At 43.5% G+C, this 18,744-nt stretch overlaps 1 protein-coding gene across 3 annotated transcripts in view; it reads left to right on the forward strand.

The window, feature by feature from the left end:
* The window catches only part of kiaa0825 (KIAA0825 ortholog), a 147,221-nt gene that overhangs the window by 55,890 nt on the left and 72,587 nt on the right, over nucleotides 1-18,744 (forward strand). For 2 of the 3 annotated variants that reach the window (XM_088910246.1, XM_088910247.1), the window contains exons 16-20: nucleotides 917-1,144; nucleotides 1,843-2,251; nucleotides 5,312-5,468; nucleotides 8,570-8,719; nucleotides 11,365-11,459. In XM_088910246.1, coding sequence (XP_088766372.1) covers nucleotides 917-1,144; nucleotides 1,843-2,251; nucleotides 5,312-5,468; nucleotides 8,570-8,719; nucleotides 11,365-11,459 — 1,039 coding nt within the window. The remainder of the gene's footprint in view (nucleotides 1-916; nucleotides 1,145-1,842; nucleotides 2,252-5,311; nucleotides 5,469-8,569; nucleotides 8,720-11,364; nucleotides 11,460-18,744) is intronic. The other variant, XM_088910248.1, reaches the window with a different exon arrangement.

Below are 18,744 nucleotides of genomic sequence, written 5' to 3' on the forward strand. Positions count from 1 at the left end.
AAATCAAGAAAAAATGCCAGATTGGGCATTGGACTGCATTACTGTGTTACACATTGTTTAGCCATGCTTTAATAAAGTCTTTCTCGTTCTTTTCCACTTAAATATACAGACTTTGCATCACACTGCCCCTCACAAATACACACACACACACTGATCACATTATAAGAATATTAGAAACACAATTTACTTCTGTGTTTGACATGTCTACCTGAATTTTCCCGAGAGGATTCAATGCCATTGAAACATGGAGCTCTTGCTCAGCAGCTCTGAGTCGTCCACTGTTTTTATTTTTTATGTCCGTCAGCTTGCAGCATGTGAGATCCCCACGTGTGCATTCCCAGAGTCTCAGAGCCCCCGTCTCGCATGTGTGCACTCCACCAGATGCATTCACTCCACCAAACCAATAAATACAGAAATAGTATTTTAATTAAGTCATTTTTCTCATGTGTGACTTCTCCAAAATTCTGCGGCACACCTTTTTAATATTTGAAGGTATGTTACTGTGATGTGCTATGCCATACCGTTGAGAAAAAATGCAGTAATACAGAATCGAATACATTTTATTTCTTTATAATATGTAAAAAGTAATATTCTGACGGAACTGAACTGCAGGGTACATGACATTTGCTGGATGCAAGTAATTGAATGCCCTTTTGCATGTTCAACAGGAAAGCTTTTAAATATAAGTTTCAAAGTAGCTGGAAACAAGTGATATTGGTAAAAATAAACAAGGCTGATCAACCCTGATATTGTGTTCTAACAATATCACTTCAGGTGCTGTTGGCCTTAAGGGTGCCTGTGTGTGAGAAATAAAAAAAAATGTTGGAACCCCAGACAGGTGGTCTGTTTTGGGGGATTTTGTACACATGGACTGATGCTCCTGCGTTGTTTGGGTTTTGCCGTTGTTATAAAACAGATACCAGCAAAGCAGAGCCAAGGGTGTTGAAGTGTCTGAGAGCCACTGTCTCTAAGCCCGTTCTGAATGCAGTCCAGCACCTCGTCTCCATGGTGAACGCATGGCAAGACGCTGAGCATCATGGGACACACCCGCACAAGCACATGGTTCCGGAAAGCCTGCTCAACAAAATCCCAAGGGAGTGGGCTTACACACCCCGAGAAATTAAAAGGAAGCAGACTGGGAAAAGTAAGTGTTGCAGTCTATAACTTTTTTTTTTGTAGTCCCGACAGCATTAGTATTAGTTCACATCCATCCGTTTATTTTGTAAACAGGGTGCAAGGCAGGGCCGACACACAGACACACTCAGACCACGGCCCGCTGTCTCAGAAGCCAGGTAACCTGCCAGTATGTCTTTAGACTGTGGGAGAATACCCACACGAACACATAATGAGAACATGCAAACTCCACAGGGCCCCAGCACTGTGAGGCAGCAATGCCAGCCACCGTTCTGCCCACGCTATCAGATTCCAAATTCATTAGAACTTCCTCATGAAGGCCTACAGTGAGGCCTGACATTTCCAGCTCGGCTCCGGACTGTTGTTTGACAGCCGAGTCCGGGAGACCCAGGCAGCCGCTTTGATATCCAGCCAGTCGGGCTCTGCTGAGACTGGGGGGCTGCGAGTCAGCGGGGGTGTCCTGAGCGTGTGTAGAGACATCCCGGAGGGCTGTGGGTTTGCAGGGATGTCAGCGAGCATCGCCAGCTCTGGCCGCTGCTGACAGGGAGGGAAGTGACGAAGAGTCTGATACGGTGGCTTGCTCCTCCTCGCCCCTCCCCACACCCCCCGCGGGAGCCCCCGCAATTCCACACTCAGGGCAACGTCAAGGAGTCTCGAGCAGAAGCTCGGGCCCTCAGTAACGAGTCTAAAACTTGCGTGTCCATCCAGGCTTCACGCAGCTGGTGGCCCAGGCCGTGTGTTTCGTGTTCACCAACCTGCCCTCCCTGGTGGCGTCCCTCCCTGCGCCAGTGAGGTACCTCTTCTGCGTGGCGGAGAGCCGGTTGGCGTGTGGCGATCGGCAGCCGCGGCCGGCGGGGCTGCTGGTCTGCAGCTGCGTGGCCACCCTGTGCCACACCCTGGAAGACGGCGACGCCCTGGAGCGGCTGACCGAGGCCGCGCTGGACCGCTGGGGCAAGGAGAAGCTGGGCCTGCTGAGCGAGTGCCTGCAGGGCGTCTTGGGGCAGCAGAGGGGCGCCCCCAAACCCGCCGTGCAGAAGGTCCTTCAGCACCTGGAGGCACAGAGACCCAGGTGGCTGGAGATCCAGTTGCAGAAAGCAAGGAGGCTGAGCACTGAGGCGTAAGGCTGCTTTGTCTTTGTGAGAGAATTTCTTTCCGCCATGTTTGAGCACCATCCCATACAGTAGGTGGTGATCAGCAGCTGCTTCTCAGCAACAGACCAAGATAATAGATCGATCAGAGGTCTTCAGATCTCAGAGAGGGTTTGTGTTAGTGTTAAATGTGCTCTGGTAACTTTAAACACATTATCTAGTTCTGGCAAGGAAACCCTTCTTATGTGCTGATCAATGTTTTAAGTGGAATCACTTATTTTCAGGGGTGCTTACTAAATCGTCACTGTTTCCCTATCCAGCTTGGCATTCAGTACAGTCTTGAGCTGTTCTCTGAGTGGTCTGAATATCCTAATTAATATATTTGAACAATGCCCTTATTAGAATTAAATGTGGCTGTATGAACTTACCATATGGGTGTAAAATCAGCAGTAGTTTTAAAAATCAGCAGTAGTTTTTCAGAAAAAAAAACAGTTAAAAGCTAGTTATGTGATCCTGTTTCACACAATATTTTAATTTCAAGATAATGCTGTGGTTTGTCTTTGGAAAAAGTAATACTAATATGAGTATAAGTAATACAGTATCGGATATTGTTCATATAATACACGCTGAAAATCCAGGGAAACACAACCCACATTCTGAGTATGGCGTTGAAAAATGTACATTATTTTAAAAAAAAATTAAATATTAAAAGCCATCCAGTTGACTGCAGTAATTAAATAATATAAATAATAGGAAAATAGCTTTGCTTCCCATATTTCTTTATTTTTGCCGACATTTTTTAAATTAAAAATAGGATTCAAATGCAGATATTTCTAAATTTTATTTTGATGACGAGTGCGTAAAAAATGAGAACATGTGGGGGGAAAATAGGTTTTGTTTTGTTATTTTTTTTTAATGGCCGTTGACTTCGTCGGGGTCAGACCTGAACTCGAGTCTCGGACTGAATGTCATAAGGAAGCCAGAGCTCAGATGATGTTCGAAAAGTCTGGAAGTATTAATCCTTTTTAAAGCGTCTTTAAAAAAAGGGAAAGAAAAGATGAGTAGATTACCTTAAGTGTTCCAGGAATCACTGTGGCCTCAGTGACAGGAAGGCAGGAAAAAAAGAGGAGAAAAGGCAGTTATGTATCACCTGTCTCCGACACTCTGTGAAATCATTACTATTCATTAAAATAACCTTCACTTTGAAGTGACGCCTGAGTTGTAAACAATCAGTGTACAGTACATCTTGCAGAGAGAGCTTGCAAGTCCAAAAAATAAAGCAATATTCGTCTTTGCAAAGTAATTTGTAGAGGAGAAGATTATCGTTTTCCATCATGGTGACCCTGACTTGGCTGACTGGATGCATACACAGATTAAGATGAATGCAGTTATGCCTTGGCTGAGGTCTGCCTCTTTCAGGGCGCGTTCTCCCTAATGACATGATTGATAGGCTGTCCCAAATCCGGAGAGGAACTCATTAATCACGGCGCTGACTGAATCCAATCATCTGCTTCACCTGCACGGTGATGGACAGGGAAGGATACAGCCCAGGTGCTGACACCGATACACTCCTTGGTCAGAGAGGCCTCAACTTTTTCAATGTCAGCCCTCAGAAGATGCCTGACAGGTGACGCTGTTCCTGGCACCGTCGCATTTCCGAGAGAGGGGGAGGCCGGGAAAGAGACGGAAAGAGGCAGGCGGGTGTTGGGGGGGGAACAATGACATTAAGTCTATCTGGAATAAAGTGTTCATTTTTTAACTTGACATGCGGCTCGGTCATAAAAATGCATGGTGTAGAAGGGCAGGAGAACACTAAGGATCGTCGCCAGGCGGAATTGCACCAGGGCCCAGGAACGCTGCTTCGCGCGCTCGGAGACAGGCTGCGCAGGAGAGGGGACAGGTGCAGATGTTTAAAGGGTTGCACCTGGAGGGCAGCCGGCTTTATGCCCATGCTACAGTGCAGTGCAAAGCGTATTCACCTGCGTGGACACTAGATATACGTTTATTCGTGTTCATACAGTATATACTTATCATGTACTTCAGTTAATTCTGAAGTTAGTTGACACACACACATACGGTGCATGTGTATATATATATTCTGGCAAAACAAGCCTTCAGCCTCTGCTGTTTTATTTTATTCACTATTATTGACAGCTCCGGTCTGTCATCAGCACCCTGTGCTAAGATTTACTGAGATAGTCCCCTGTATAAATTAAATGAAAAGTGAAAACATCAGCATTATCCAGTAACCGTAATTGAAACAAAGACGGAACAATAAAATTTGAAAAGTGAAGACATTTGGCTCAAAATTCTGAGCAGAGGCAAGAGTGGCACAATTTATAGCCCTCATACATTTTAATTTTTATTAAAGAAAAAAAAATCTGCTGATCAAGGTGTCGTCAGCTCACGTTGTGTCAAAGCGCGGAGTCCTGTCACAGTAAATGCTTCCTGTTATTATTCTGATGAAGCACAACAGGGGACTCTGCTGTGATGACCAGGGGGACTCGTGTGGGTGTGCTGACGTTGACCTGCGTGCTTCCTGCTATCTCCTTCAGCCCTTGTAGCTGCTGTTCTTCTCCTGAGATGTGAGGAACAGAAAATGCAATTTCTCTTCGTGATAAGCGGCAGGGATACAGAGGCTAGGTGTGCCAGAGAAAATATGTTTCAGTTGAAGACAGTTTTAAAGAACTGTCAGACAAGGTTATCTAAAAACAGCTACAAAAAAATCATCTGTAATTCCTGCAGAAGATGATACTCTTTCATTTTACGGTATTTCACAAATGTGTTTGGATGATGTTAGATCCTTAACCAGAAGAATTTATGTACATTGCTGTTTTCAACAGGAAAGGTAATTAATTAATCAGGGTTGATAAATTCTGAAATACTAGAATGTACAGCATATTTAATTGTTTTGGACATTAAACAGAAGATGGTTCCCCCTTGCATAAAGTGTTAAAGAAGGAACACGCTGTCAGATCAAAATCTTACAGAGATTGTAATGTGCAAAGTTTCCGTCCCTGGGGTTTAAATCTCTTCTCTCCAGCGTGCTTCAAGGGTCTCATGTCGCCTCTCTTCTCTCTGCCTGTCAGTGCATTTGAACCAGCAGAAAGCATTGTGGTGCGAGAGAAAGGCAGCGCGCCTGAACTGACTGAGCAGAAAATAGGCATGATGGTCCTGGATATCTGCCACAAACCAGGTGGCAGCGAGTACCTGAGGCAAATTTATCACATCATCCAACTCAATGAGGTAGGGAAACGGCCTTTTTCCCGAGCAATTAGGTGTGTGCTGGCCTGAGGCAGCGTCTGCTACCGGCTCAGGGTTAGTCGAGGAGCCGCTGGAGCCAGCGGCGTGCCGGTGGAGTCTGCTCCTCCTGGGCTGTGCAGCTCTTCCAGAAGAGTCTGCTCCACGCTGGGGAGAGGGAAGGCAGTGCCAGGCGAGGGTCCCTGCCCTGGGTCCCGGTCCTACCCTTTCAAACAGTCCAGGCTAAAACCACACTCGGCCGTCAGTCAGCCCCTCACTAATGTGTGACCAGTACTAACGGGAAAGCATGTCCATTGTCAGAAACCTACGCACCGATCGATTGCCATATTAAACTGCTCATTGACACATCCAACAATTGTGTCAATTCCACAATGTTAGAAACAGATCGTCTGGAGATCTAATGCAGCAAAGTGGGTGCTAGCAGCCATTTGATGTGCACATTTCTGCTGATTCATAATCAGTAATTCATATCGGTGTATTGTGCAAATTGAGTGCCAATGCAAAAATAAACTCCTGAAAGAGTACCCATTTCCTTTAGTTCTGCAAAATTTATGATGAATACATAACTAAGCAACTACCTATGAATTAAAGAACCACACTACACTAGTCTGTTTTAACTCCTTGTTGGCAAAGATGCTAAGATACATACAGTATGTTTGTTCCCCACTTATTTCTTTAGTGCACTCCTCAGGCACAGACAGAAGCATGAAGGAAGTGAAGGAACTCCACCTTCCTGTTGGTTACAGCTGGGACCTTGAGCCATTTCATTTGCTGTTCAATAAAAATAAATATTTGACTTGTTAAAAAAAAAGTGCTCAGGCACTTGAAGCACCACCACAAAACTACTTACTTTAAAGACATGAAATTGCTAATAATCGCATTGTGTTTTTAGAATATTACTGACAGAGTGGCATCCAATGCAAATCCTTCCGTAAACCTGAAAATATAAATGATTGCAGCACTTTATAAGTGCGGTAATTTGACTGGAGTGTCATCAACACGGAGAAAGGCTGGTCGATAACTGTGTTTAAAATGTGTACAGCTCCTGGCAATCAAAGCAGACATATTAGACCGGCACTAAACACAGATACTCCAGCAACTCCAGGTTTAAAACAGAGCGGTTTACTCCGCTAGACGGCCAGCCTAGCCCCCTGGATCCCACTGTGCAAGGTCAAGGAAGGACAGCGGGAGAGCGGGGAGGCGGCACACGTCCAGTATAAGCTCTGCAACTCCCAAAATATTACCAATAAACTAATCAAGCAGGCGAGATGATGTTTCTTCTTTACACCGCATTGTAAAGAGGATGATGTGCCTTTTTTGTTTTCATGTAAAGGCCTTTGTATGATAAAGATAGTATATCTTAGACCAGAGCGTACAGTATCTTAGGTCTCTGGTTGTCTGTCTATTGGAACTGAGTACTTCATTGAGATCACTAACATATAGAGAAATGAATTCAAATAAAATGACTGAGCCTGAAACAAACAATCCTTAAAATAAATGGCAAAAGCAGAAAGATATATATGTATTTTTTAGCTGAGAAAAGTATGCGATGTTATTAATTTTATACAGGAAACAATCTGACAGGCGGTTATTTTTGTGTGCTTTTATAAATGCCAATACCCCACTGGTTTGCAGAAGCAGCCTGGAAAAATTCTCCACTTTAAACAGAAATGTTTTGCACACTACAGCAGAGGCAATTAATGGGCATTTGCTTTGTGTGTTTTGACAGATGTTTTGATAATCACAAGTATCATGTTAATAGTTAATGACGCTTTAAGTTTTGGGAATTTTGACGTTGCACTGATTGCCTCAGTTCTGCCTGAACTCTCCCCAGCGTTTCCCCCAAAACCTCTTGCATCTGTGAAAGCTCGTATTTTGTAGGCAAACACAGGAAAAGAAATGTGTTACAATAGCAAGCAATATCATTGTATTGATAATATTAACATAAATATTTATATATGGGAAAATGTATTCTATTGGAATTAACAGTTGTTATAATTATGAGAGTTTAAATACATTTGAGAATGTAAATGGAGATGCTGGACTGATGCATCACAAACCTGTGGCCTGGAGGTGGGGGTGAACATCTGGCCTGCGATCCCCAGAGGTTTCTTTCCTCCCTCTGGGAGTGTGTTTTCCTCTCTTCTCCCACATGCCCCACATGCCCCACTGCCGCTGTGCAATATTGACGACTGCTGTATATCGTTGGTCTGCAAAGTGTTCTGAGTTGTTGTGGGGGTGCTGCAGCACATGCATGACGGGCTGATTGATTGAGAGATTGATCGATGGGGAAGATCATTTAGATGCCCTCACCACACACCGCAAGCGTGGCGTTCCTCACCCTGCAGAGCTGCTCAGGGAGGAGCGGGCTGTACCGTGCAGGAATGCCTCTTCAAAGCGTGTTAAACCGCTGTGCTGCCTTTTAAAACCGTGCGTTTGTAGTGCACAGCGACCCCTGAGAGGGCAAGGGGATTGAAGCTTCCCAAGGAAGTTCAGGGCTATCAGAAAGTGCAGCAGTGAAACTGAAAGGAAGAGTGCAGTCATTCGACACCAGTGACACCATGAGCCAGCTTCCTCAGAAAAGCAAGAGACATGAAAAATTGCATCCTATTGGCCCCAATACTTGTGTTTGTAATGTCTCTCTGTATACAGTACATCCCTAAAGTGTGTGTTGCAGCATGTTGCCTGATTTGCTTATTAAGAACAGCTGGCACTCCCCTAACTGCCTAGTTTTTACCTGTATACTTTTCTTAAAGATGGAACTGGCAGTCCAAAATGTGAGCATAGACTGCAACGAAGAAGCATTTTTTAGATAAGGCTAGTCAGAAGCTAAATTGCATATCCCTTTGTGATGCACCAGAAAAAGTTGTCATTTGTTTTAAATGATAAAAGATACCAGAGAGTTACTAATTTCAGCCTATTTTACTGTATGTTTGTGGTTATAGCTTTGTGCTATAAATGCTCATGCTTTTACATTTTACTGTCTCTGATCCAGCGAGTTTTACTGTCCGAGTTTTGTCCTTATTACACAGCTGTCAGACAGTTCGCGTTTTGTCCCTCTAAGCTTCTGATTTCTTTGTTCGAAGGAGCTTCTGAGTTTCCAACTCACTGCAGCGGCAGACACTCCACAAAGACCATTAACCTTAAATCTCACGGCTGCAGATCGGCTTCATCTGTCTTCTGTGTTCAACCCTTTGAAGGAATTCAGCCACATCGGGAGCAATAAGTTTGACCAGGTTGGTACATCGCAGGGCAACGTTGACTAATTCATTTTCGTTATTTGCTAGATTTTTGTTCTTACCTTCAGACTGGTATTATTTCCATCTGTGCCTTTTAGTTCCTTAGCTGGGTGCAGCTTTCCTTTTTCCGTCAGCACTTTTTGCAGCAATTCGTGGACCAGGAGGCACAGCCTTGCCGTGGGCTCATGGTGCAGATATCTGATGGCTGGGAGGTATATGCGAGCGCGCTCATAATTTAATGGATTATGCATCGAAAACCTCCCGAGAAAATGTCTGTGGAATATAAAATTAAAACAATTACCATATAGGCAAAACGCATCTTGCTGGCTGACGATGAACCTCCTTAAAATTAATTCATTACTCGAGTCATGTAACACTCAGTTACATCAACCTGTGTGCGTCTCTGTGCTTGTTAGCTGCAGCACCTATGGTCTATGGGACTTGCATTGTGCTTCCAAAGAAGGGATCCCAGCTGAGATATCAAAGTGTTGTTCAGCATTGTTCTGTGCTCTGTGCGAGATTTCCATTTGCTTTGTTTCATAGTGTACCTGTTCATTCAGTAGAAATATTTTATCAGCTAAGTGGATCCACAGGGCAGAAAAGCATTTCTATAAACTGCACAAAAGGTGACAAACTAAAGAGATGCATTTACCTCTCCGGAGAAAACAGACAGTTTGCTGAAGTTCTGATTGCTCTAACAGTACACAGAACTGTGAATAGTTCTCAGCAGGACTCGTTCACTTCTGCTTTGTCCATTTTCCAGCTAATCAATGGTGGTATATTTATTATTGTATTGTATTTAATGATGCTTTCACAGTTACAGGGCTGTAAAAGGTAAAAAGCACCGTTTAGTACCGGTATTCATCTCAGAAGAGGTCCTAGCAGAGACAGTCAAATTGACAGGCCCTGGGGGTCTGGCAGCTCTGTGAAGGTTCTCTGGGATCTGGAGTCTCCCAGCTCCATACTCTTTCGTAGCATTTGGGAAAACCTTTGGTTCACCATTACACTTTCCACCATTCATGTGCAGTTTTCTTAGTTTCATGATTTCATAATTCGGCTTGAGGACGTTTCTTTTAGAAAAAGACCCTTGGCAGTTCTTGTCACTACAGTATCTCTTGAAACGGGGAAGTGTTTCCTTCCTAGAGGACTGGGTTGCCTGCTGCCTTATTCTCCTGTCCAGTATGATACTGTGGTGTAGTGGTGGCAGCACAATCAATCACAGGGGTTTCACGTGAAGGGGAAGATGAAACTAGAGGTCTTGGGAATAAAGTTTTTAAATTGGAATTGTTTTCTTTCCTGGTCAAATGTTTAATTTAAAAAAGAAATGACAGCCCCCCAAGGACCAGGAAGGATTTAGTGAAATGGCTGCACTGCAGTGACTGTGAGACAACAGCAACAGAATTGCTCAGTTTTTTCAATTATATTTTGTTTTCTTTTCTTCTTTTAAAATATTAGCAGCCGGTGTGGCTGACACCTTGATCTGCAGAGCCAGTTGCAGAGGATGCACCTATTAAGTTAAAAATAATTGTGTAACCTTTATATATAACCTGTTTCCATTGACCCAGCTGACCCGCTGCCGGCCGACGCCAGGCAGCTGGGTGACATGGAGTGCTGAGGGCTGAGGTTAGGTTGCTGTACTGGTGCTTCTTCATCATTCACATTACGCCTGTGACTTTCCCATGGTGCATGGCTGCACAGCACACGGCGTCTGTAATGTCATTTGCCTCGTATTATAGCATTTAATTCCTTTCATATGTAACTCGAGCTGATGCTGGGGTCGGAAAGCAGATGCATTGTCACTTGGGTTTAACACAATACATTTAAGCAAATCCCAGGCTTTTTTGTTTAATTTTGGATTTTGATTGCTCTTGGCGCATGCGCCCAGAACCAGAAGAGCACCAGTCTACCGAAGTCATTCTTGTCGGTCACCCTAAATCACCAGTTACTTAAGGATTAGGTTCCAGCTGGGCCCACATAAACTTCTCAATACTTTCACAAAGACCTTCAGGGAAAAAACCGAGCCTCTTTTTTTCTCAAGAGCAGCTAATGTTAAGAGTAGCTATGTTCAGTGCCAAATTTATTGAACAAACAATTTGAGGCTTCCTTCCGTTTCACTGCAAACTGACCTCCTTCTTAGTATTTTCCTTGTTAAGAAAATAATTAAACTATCTCATCTGCCTGAGATGGCTCTGTTGTTTGTCAAATCAAATAGGGAAAAAAAACATCAATTGAGAGCCACTTGTGCTCATCTCCTTTTGTCAATAAAACGCAGCTCGAAGTGAACAGTGACATTTCTGTGATCAGAGAAATCGGATTTTTATTTGCTTTCCTAACAAAGAGCCGATCTCCAATTTTGAAGGGGGCTGGGCAAGATGCCATTAAAACAGTTGGAAGAATAACGGCTCCCAAAATTGATTTATCTCTTTATAAATGATAGCTACATCCCCAAATGGATTTATAAATTAATTGCTGTCTTATTGGAATAAAAACCTTCTTGTGTGGACATGATTGATATCATCTGTCTGAGTCCTTGTTCAGGGCTCCCTCCTTCTTAGTTAGTCTATCGCAGCTGGAGCCCTAATTTACTGATCATATTAACTCTGATTAATAACTAACAGTCGCTTCTCCTCGTACATCAACAGTCAGCCATGACAGAGCGGGACTGGGACTGGCCGAAACTGCTGCCAAGTTATCTGGGACTGAGTCAGGTGACCTTGAGGAACCTGCTGGCAAACAGGTAAAAACAGCTTCCCTTTCAGAGCTGCTGCCTGGCATGGCGGGGTGGCACAGGTTTTCAATAAACGTATATATGTGCATTGTGCTCTGGAATCCCACCGGGCAAAGGAGCTCATACGACAGATGGGAACGTGAGGCGGCAGCCGCAGTAACTGGGCTGTGTGACGGGTTGTAGAGAGTCTCGCATACCTGGAGAAATTCTTCAGAACTAAAACCTGCATTGTTTTTGCGAATGATGCCTTTATTGGCGTGAAACAGTGCACGCGAGGGCCATCACGGTCGCGCAGAGGTCCCTGTGAAAAGGCCACTGCCTGCAGCTTAGAGTTTCTGTCGACGTGACGAGATCAGAGGGGTCGGTATCATGATCTGGTCAAAATTGTTTTTTTTAACTTTATATTTAAAATGAAATAATTTACAAACGCCACATCTAAAGTACAAAGAAGAATCATTGACAACTTTCATCTTTCATTTTTTGATTATATTATTGTTTATATAATGAACTATTTTGCCAGCATGGATGGGTGGTTACGACTTGAAGCATCAGGTCATTATTCCTTTTGTACTGTACTTATTTATTTTTTTTTTATGGGAAGTGTTGCTCTGTCGAATCCGAGAGAAACGGTACGACTGTGTGGATGGCCTGTTGAAATGCACGCTGAATGTCGAGCAGTGGAAAGCAGATGTCAGGGAAGCGAAGGGCTGGTGTCTGTGCCCTGCAGTGAGCAGGGCCAGTCTGTGGGCTCTGCCGGTCAGCGGGGGCAGGAGCTTCCAGGTGTTTGTGCTGCCGGCTCGGTCGGGAAGAGGGTGGGATTGTTTTCCCTCTCAGTGCCGGAAGGTCTCGGGGGGGATCAGACCAGTCAGGCCAGTAAGAGCGAGAGGACTTACGGTTGCTTTAGATTTGCCTCCTCGAACCGAGAGCCGCACTGGAGGTCGTGCGGACAGGGAGAGCTGGCTTGGTGAATTGGTGAGAGGGTTAACCGAATGGAAAAGGGGTCGTTCTCAAATGACTGAAATGGTTACTCAAGTTGCTTAAGTCTAAAGCCTCCAAGCAGGGTATAAATATTTATGCAGGATTGTGACACATATTAGGTAGCAATATTTCAAATACACTCAGCCCTCAATTCAGAGCTGTCATTCTGAACACTATCTGCCGTTATGAGGCTACTGCACCTTGTCTAGCAGCTACATGAAATCCATTTTAAATCAACTTCATTGTTACAAGCACCTTCTAATAAAGGGCAAACAGCTTGTCTGCCAAGGACAGTGTTGTAATGAGGGTGAAGTGTGGAGCGCTTGTGTTTTCAGGGGGTTCGCGTACATTTAGCAAAAGTGTCGGTTTGTTGCACATGTGTAAGAACAGATACTGTCACTCTCCATCCACTCTGGAATTAGCGTCGGATTATTCATGGATCTTGCTGAATGGGTAATTCCGCTCCTGATTGTGCAGTTCAGCCGTTCTGAAGGGAAAAAAAGAGGTGAATTTGGGATTCAGGTTGGCAGGCAAGTGAGAGAGGATGTAAATATTATATAATGTGTTATAATCTTGTCATAATATGTCCTTGCTTGTGCATTTTCACTCATTAAAGGCCTCTTTGTTCAGGTGGCACAGGCAGCGTAAGGGATTAAGGACAGGAATAATGCAGATATTTGAGTGAGAGCTGATATGGTTGTGAATCTTTCTCCAATGTCCATGCTCTTGTTTAGCCCCATTGTTGAGGAATTTTTTAACTGGGGGATGGAGTGAGAAATGCAAGTTCAGGAGTTTCCCAGGTGTATCTGGGATGTACAGGAACAGCCCTTGCAGTGTGGTATTCTGTTGAGTTTCCCGACGTCCTGTAACTAATGTGCTGGGTCTGGCAAGACCGTTTTAACCGTATGCACTTGTAGGGTGGAGGACTAACTCTGGTGCACCACTAGATGGTGCTGTGTGTTAACTATGGTAGCCACCGACCTTCACAAGACCACAAGGGGTTCTGGAGTGTGGTTACCATTACTAAAACAAGGCACCACCTAGTGGCGCACCACAGTTAGTCCTCCACCCTACATTCAAATGACTGATTTTATATTGGAATGGATTGGTACTTTTATGAACATGAACACTTTTTGTGTGTTTGGTGGTTGTGTCACCAATGATCTGTTAGTTTGCTGAAAATGAATTTTCCATTCTCTTTTCTTCTGCCGGGTTAAATACTGTTGTTATTGTACTAAGCCTTTTCCTTTAACTAAACACAATGACAATGAGAGAGACCCATTAATGATCACAGTACTTAGGTGGTTCTGGTGGTTAACTGCGTCAGCATGCTTAGGCTGCAAAGGAGCAAGTAATAGGTTTATTCCAGGCTGAAAAGAGAAGAAAAAAAATATGTTTCGGCCGTGGAGCCTTCTTCAGGTGTGCTACACCTAACAGTAGTTAGTGGCATTGTGTTGGACAGACAGATGTGGTCCAGTCCAGTCCCAGTTTCATCAGACTGACTGCAGACGCCAGAGCAGACGACTGCTCATCAGAACTGCATGCAGCTGGGACCACCACTGTTCTCTTTAATGAAGCGTGGAATGGCTTCAGTTCTCAAGCGGTAGAAGACATTAGACAGATTTACTGTTTTCTGTTGTGGCCAGACTGTCTAGGTTTTACCCCCCATATAACAACATGGGAGACACAAAGTGCTGGGGATTCCGTTACATACTGGTCATCGCATCTCAGCTTCATCAAAGTGAGCAATTCTAGCGATCTACTTTGACATTCTAGGGTAAGGATTTCTAAGGAATCTGCTCTTCTGTTAGCCTGTCAGTCTGTGAGCTGGGCTATATGTGTCATACATCATTCTTAAATTCAGCACTTCAGCAAGTTAAAGTGATTAATGGACACCTACTTTTACCTGCTATTAACAATGTTGAAAACACTCGGTAAGGACCTAAGGCAAATTCTAATTATATTGCACTTTGAGACTAGTCTATGTTTCTAAATGTGACTTAATGTGATTTTGTCTTGGCTCTGTGATATTTATTGAATAAAAGCGGTTTCAGAAATTGGAAGAAAAAAATATTTCAGCTCCATTGGTCTTTTTGAGAGCTACAACCATGTATTTGTCCATTTAAATATGTTTGTATTATTGCATTGTACACTAGAATTATGTTAGAAATTCTGATTTTAGATGTACTTTCAACAGTAAATGCAACCGTGGTACTGTTCACTAGGTACAGTAGATTTTCCTTATTCTGGAATCCTGTTCTCGGGATGCCAATTTTCTTGCTTACAGAGTGCCCAAGGCTGGGAATATGAGCGCACCCCTCAGTGTTTCCTCTTCATACTTAATAAACTCGGGTTGTTGCAGTGTCAATCTGTCAGGACGCTTGTCTGTGGTGTGGGCTAGCATCTTCATTTCTGGTAGGAGATTTGGTGCGGCCAGTGTTTTCGTCCGACTATTTAGAGAATGCTTTTAGAATAAGGGGCTGTGCCATGAAGCGTCAGTTCGCCCATGTCTTACCATCAGTCTTTCCGTTATCAGAAAGCTTCTCATTCCTTTTAAAGGTTTTCTCTCACGGAGAGCTCAAGGCAGGACGACACCTTCATCCACCCCTCCATACTTTCACCCATCCATACTTTCACCCTTCCACCCCTCTGTACTTCCACCCCTCTATACTTCCACCCATCCATACTTCCACCCTTCCACCCTTTGTACTTGCATATAAATCTGTTCAATACCTAAAAGTGAAAATAATAAAATAAGCAAAGTATACATACTGCAGTATATATATATGCATAAAAATCCATTTATAATAGATTGCTGGTACCTGCACAGCAATTAAGCTCTATCCTGTCAGTGTCATTTTATAATGCATTTCCAATAATCCAGTGTTGCAGATATTCCCGATCCTCTTGAAACTGTGCAGCACTTTTTTTTTAAGTGAAGCTGGTGGACTATACTTGCATTGAATGAGTTTCGGAGTGTCATGCAATTTGAGGCTCATGGATTGATGAATGGATTTGGAATGAGCTTTGGGTAATAAACAGAAAACGGCGCATACAGATAAGGTGAGCACATTCCAGTAGGGGTGATGTAATTTGTGGGATCTATACTAGATGAATGTCCTAGGACTCTGGTCTAGAACCACTGCAGGTGCTCGTTTGTTTCAGTGATCTAGAGTCTGGTATTGTCATTACAGATAGTACAGTGAGGAAATGACACAAGGCATTGGCAGAGTCAACACAGCGGACCTCTTCATTTTCAACACTGAGACATTAACCTGAGGACATAGGCGGAAACTACATGGAAGTGCGTTTATATCCAAGAGCAGGAGGTGCTCCTTTACCCAGTGAGTTGTGGGACAGTAGGAAAGCTACAGAGTCATGTGGTTGACACCAACACTTTGGTTTCCTTCAGGAAACGCCCCGATGAGATCCTCAGTGGTTCAGTTACCTACTAGCCCCCACACAGGCCAGTCTGGCTAAAGGGCCCTCCTCTCAGTTTTGACCATCCCAATTCTTCTCAATGAAACATTTTAGGAAGTTTTAAAAAATCAATACGTTTTTTGTTGCTCGACAGGTTAGCGGGGATGAATAGAAAACCTTCAGCTGCAGCGGCCATTAAATGTGAAATATTTGAGAACCATGTGCCGATATCAGTGATTTGTTTGAATTATTTCAACCCAAAAGAAACGCTTCTCCATCACCAAAGGCTTGTATTGTTTGGTAGGTGAATTATTCCCTACATTGAGTTATTAATGCTGCTTACTCTTATTTTTGGACTGGTCCTTATAAAAGCCCAAAGCCCTATTGTCTGAATAACTCAAGGGTACCTTTTCCATCCCTGCAAATTTGCATTCTGTTTCCCACATTTAGGCTCCATTAAATAACCCCCATGTGGTTAAATGAGAAAGGTCTTTCATTGCTTTTGGAGAAATCTTCTCTTGAAGTGCTAAGGGTTTCAACAGTCAGTCATTGGTAGGACATTTTGGGAAAATGAAATGTTCCTAGCACCTGTATTGCTTTTCTTCTGAAATGTTTATGAGAGATGTACGCGGTATGTAGCCTGGGCTTTAGCCAATAGAGTAAATGCTGCTATTGAAATTGTCTGTTCGTGACATCTCAAGGGCTTTACATAAGTTAACACTCAGCGTGCATTAGCAACCCACAAACGTCTTGAATTGGGACTTTAATTGAAAGAAAAAACCTGTGGTATTTCCAGATGTCCTTGGACAGGGAGCCTGCAACCGCAGTGTCCTTGCACCTGCAATGTATTGTGCGCAGCTAGTAGTCTCTGTCTGCAGGATATCTGTGCAAATAGAAAGGCATCTATTCTTCATCATAGTGCTCTCTGGAAGTTATCGCCACTGCCCCCTGGAGCCTTGAAGAATAACATGCTACAGGTACTGACAAGCTAGCAGAGCACTGAGCAGTTCTGATTATTCATTTAGTTGGGCTGGGCTGGCAAGGCAGCAGACAAGGCTCTGTAGTTGAAACAGCACAGTTTAAACAGTTCAGACTAGGTCTCTGGATGCCTTTCTTCACACAGAACCATGACTCAGTTTTTTTATTATCTTTTCAAACTAAACACGCTGTATTAATGAAAGCAAAACTGGGTAATCTGGTGCATCATTTTAGTATTTTTTTATTTAAATTGCAGCTGTTCACAATGTAAATAGCAATTGTGGCCACATTGGTCAGCTCTGGAATATTCCTTGACCCAGGAGCCAGAAAAAATTAATCCTTGATCTTGTATTAACATTTTAGAAGGTAGTATGTGTCCATAGATCTGAACAAAAATTTTTTAATTCTTAAATCCCATTGCAAATATGTCCTAGATCATACCTCTTTTTTAAGTTTTTGGGGGGAATGTGCATGGCCCACTGGGAATTTTTAAAAAGAGCAAGGTGTGTTTTGACACTCCACTCCCTACTCTCTAGAATGTTTCCTTATTCCAGTCTAGTAAGCTGTTCAAATAGCACTGAAAACGCTGTCTTCAGCTGTCTCTGTTTCCACCTGCATCGAAGTACATGTGGCACAATTTACAAAGTGCAGGAAACGGTCCCATTTTCTATAACTGAACCTACTGTATGTGTAAAGGTACATGTAAAGACTGAGAGATACAGTATGGCCAAGAGTGCTGTAAGTTAGGAAGCAATATATGTGCCTATGAAAACATCATCCATTAAATATTGATTTTGTAAATTTCTCTTGGGCATATGCATCATCCTTTTGGTTTCAAATTTTATATTCTTTTTATATTCACTCTCCTTTGTCACAGTTTCACCGTCATCACAGTAACAGTCTCTCTTCTCTGTCACAGTTGCACTGTCATCACAGTAACAGTCACTCTTCTCTGTCACAGTTTAACCATCACCACAGTTATAGTTGCTCTCCTCTGTTTCACTGTCACCACAGTAACAGTAACAGTCAATCTCCTCTTTCATAGTTTCACCATCACCACAGTTATAGTCGCTCTCCTCTGTTTCACTGTCACCACAGTAACAGTAACAGTCACTCTTCTCTGTCACAGTTTAACCATCACCACAGTTATAGTCGCTCTCCTCTGTTTCACTGTCACCACAGTAACAGTCACTCTTCTCTGTCACAGTTTAACCATCACCACAGTTATAGTCGCTCTCCTCTGTTTCACTGTCACCACAGTAACAGTAACAGTCACTCTCCTCTGTCACAATTTCACCATCACCACAGTAACAGTCACTCTCCTCTGTCACAGTTTCACCATCACCACAGTAACAGTCACTCTCCTCTGTTTCACCATCACCACAGTAACAGTCACTCTCCTCTGTTTCACCATCACCACAGTAACAGTCACTCTCCTCTGTTTCACCATCACCACAGTAACAGTCACTCTCCTCTGTCACAGTTTCACCATCACCACAGTAACAGTCACTCTTCTCTGTCACAGTTTAACCATCACCACAGTTATAGTCGCTCTCCTCTGTTTCACTGTCACCACAGTAACAGTAACAGTCACTCTCCTCTGTCACAGTTTCACCGTCACCACAGTAACAGTCACTCTCCTCTGTCACAGTTTCACTGTCACCACAGTAAGTCACTCTCCTCTGTCACAGTTTCACTGTCACCACAGTAACAGTCACTCTCCTCTGTCACAGTTTCACCGTCACCACAGTAACAGTCACTCTCCTCTGTCACAGTTTCACCGTCACCACAGTAACAGTCACTCTCCTCTGTCACAGTTTCACCATCACCACAGTAACAGTCACTCTCCTCTGTCACAGTTTCACCGTCACCACAGTAACATTCACTCTCCTCTTTCACAATTTCATCGTCACCACAG

The sequence above is a fragment of the Atractosteus spatula genome, chromosome 3 (assembly GCF_055471065.1).
Source record: "Atractosteus spatula isolate fAtrSpa1 chromosome 3, fAtrSpa1.hap1, whole genome shotgun sequence".
NCBI classification, from domain to species: Eukaryota; Metazoa; Chordata; class Actinopteri; order Semionotiformes; family Lepisosteidae; genus Atractosteus; species Atractosteus spatula.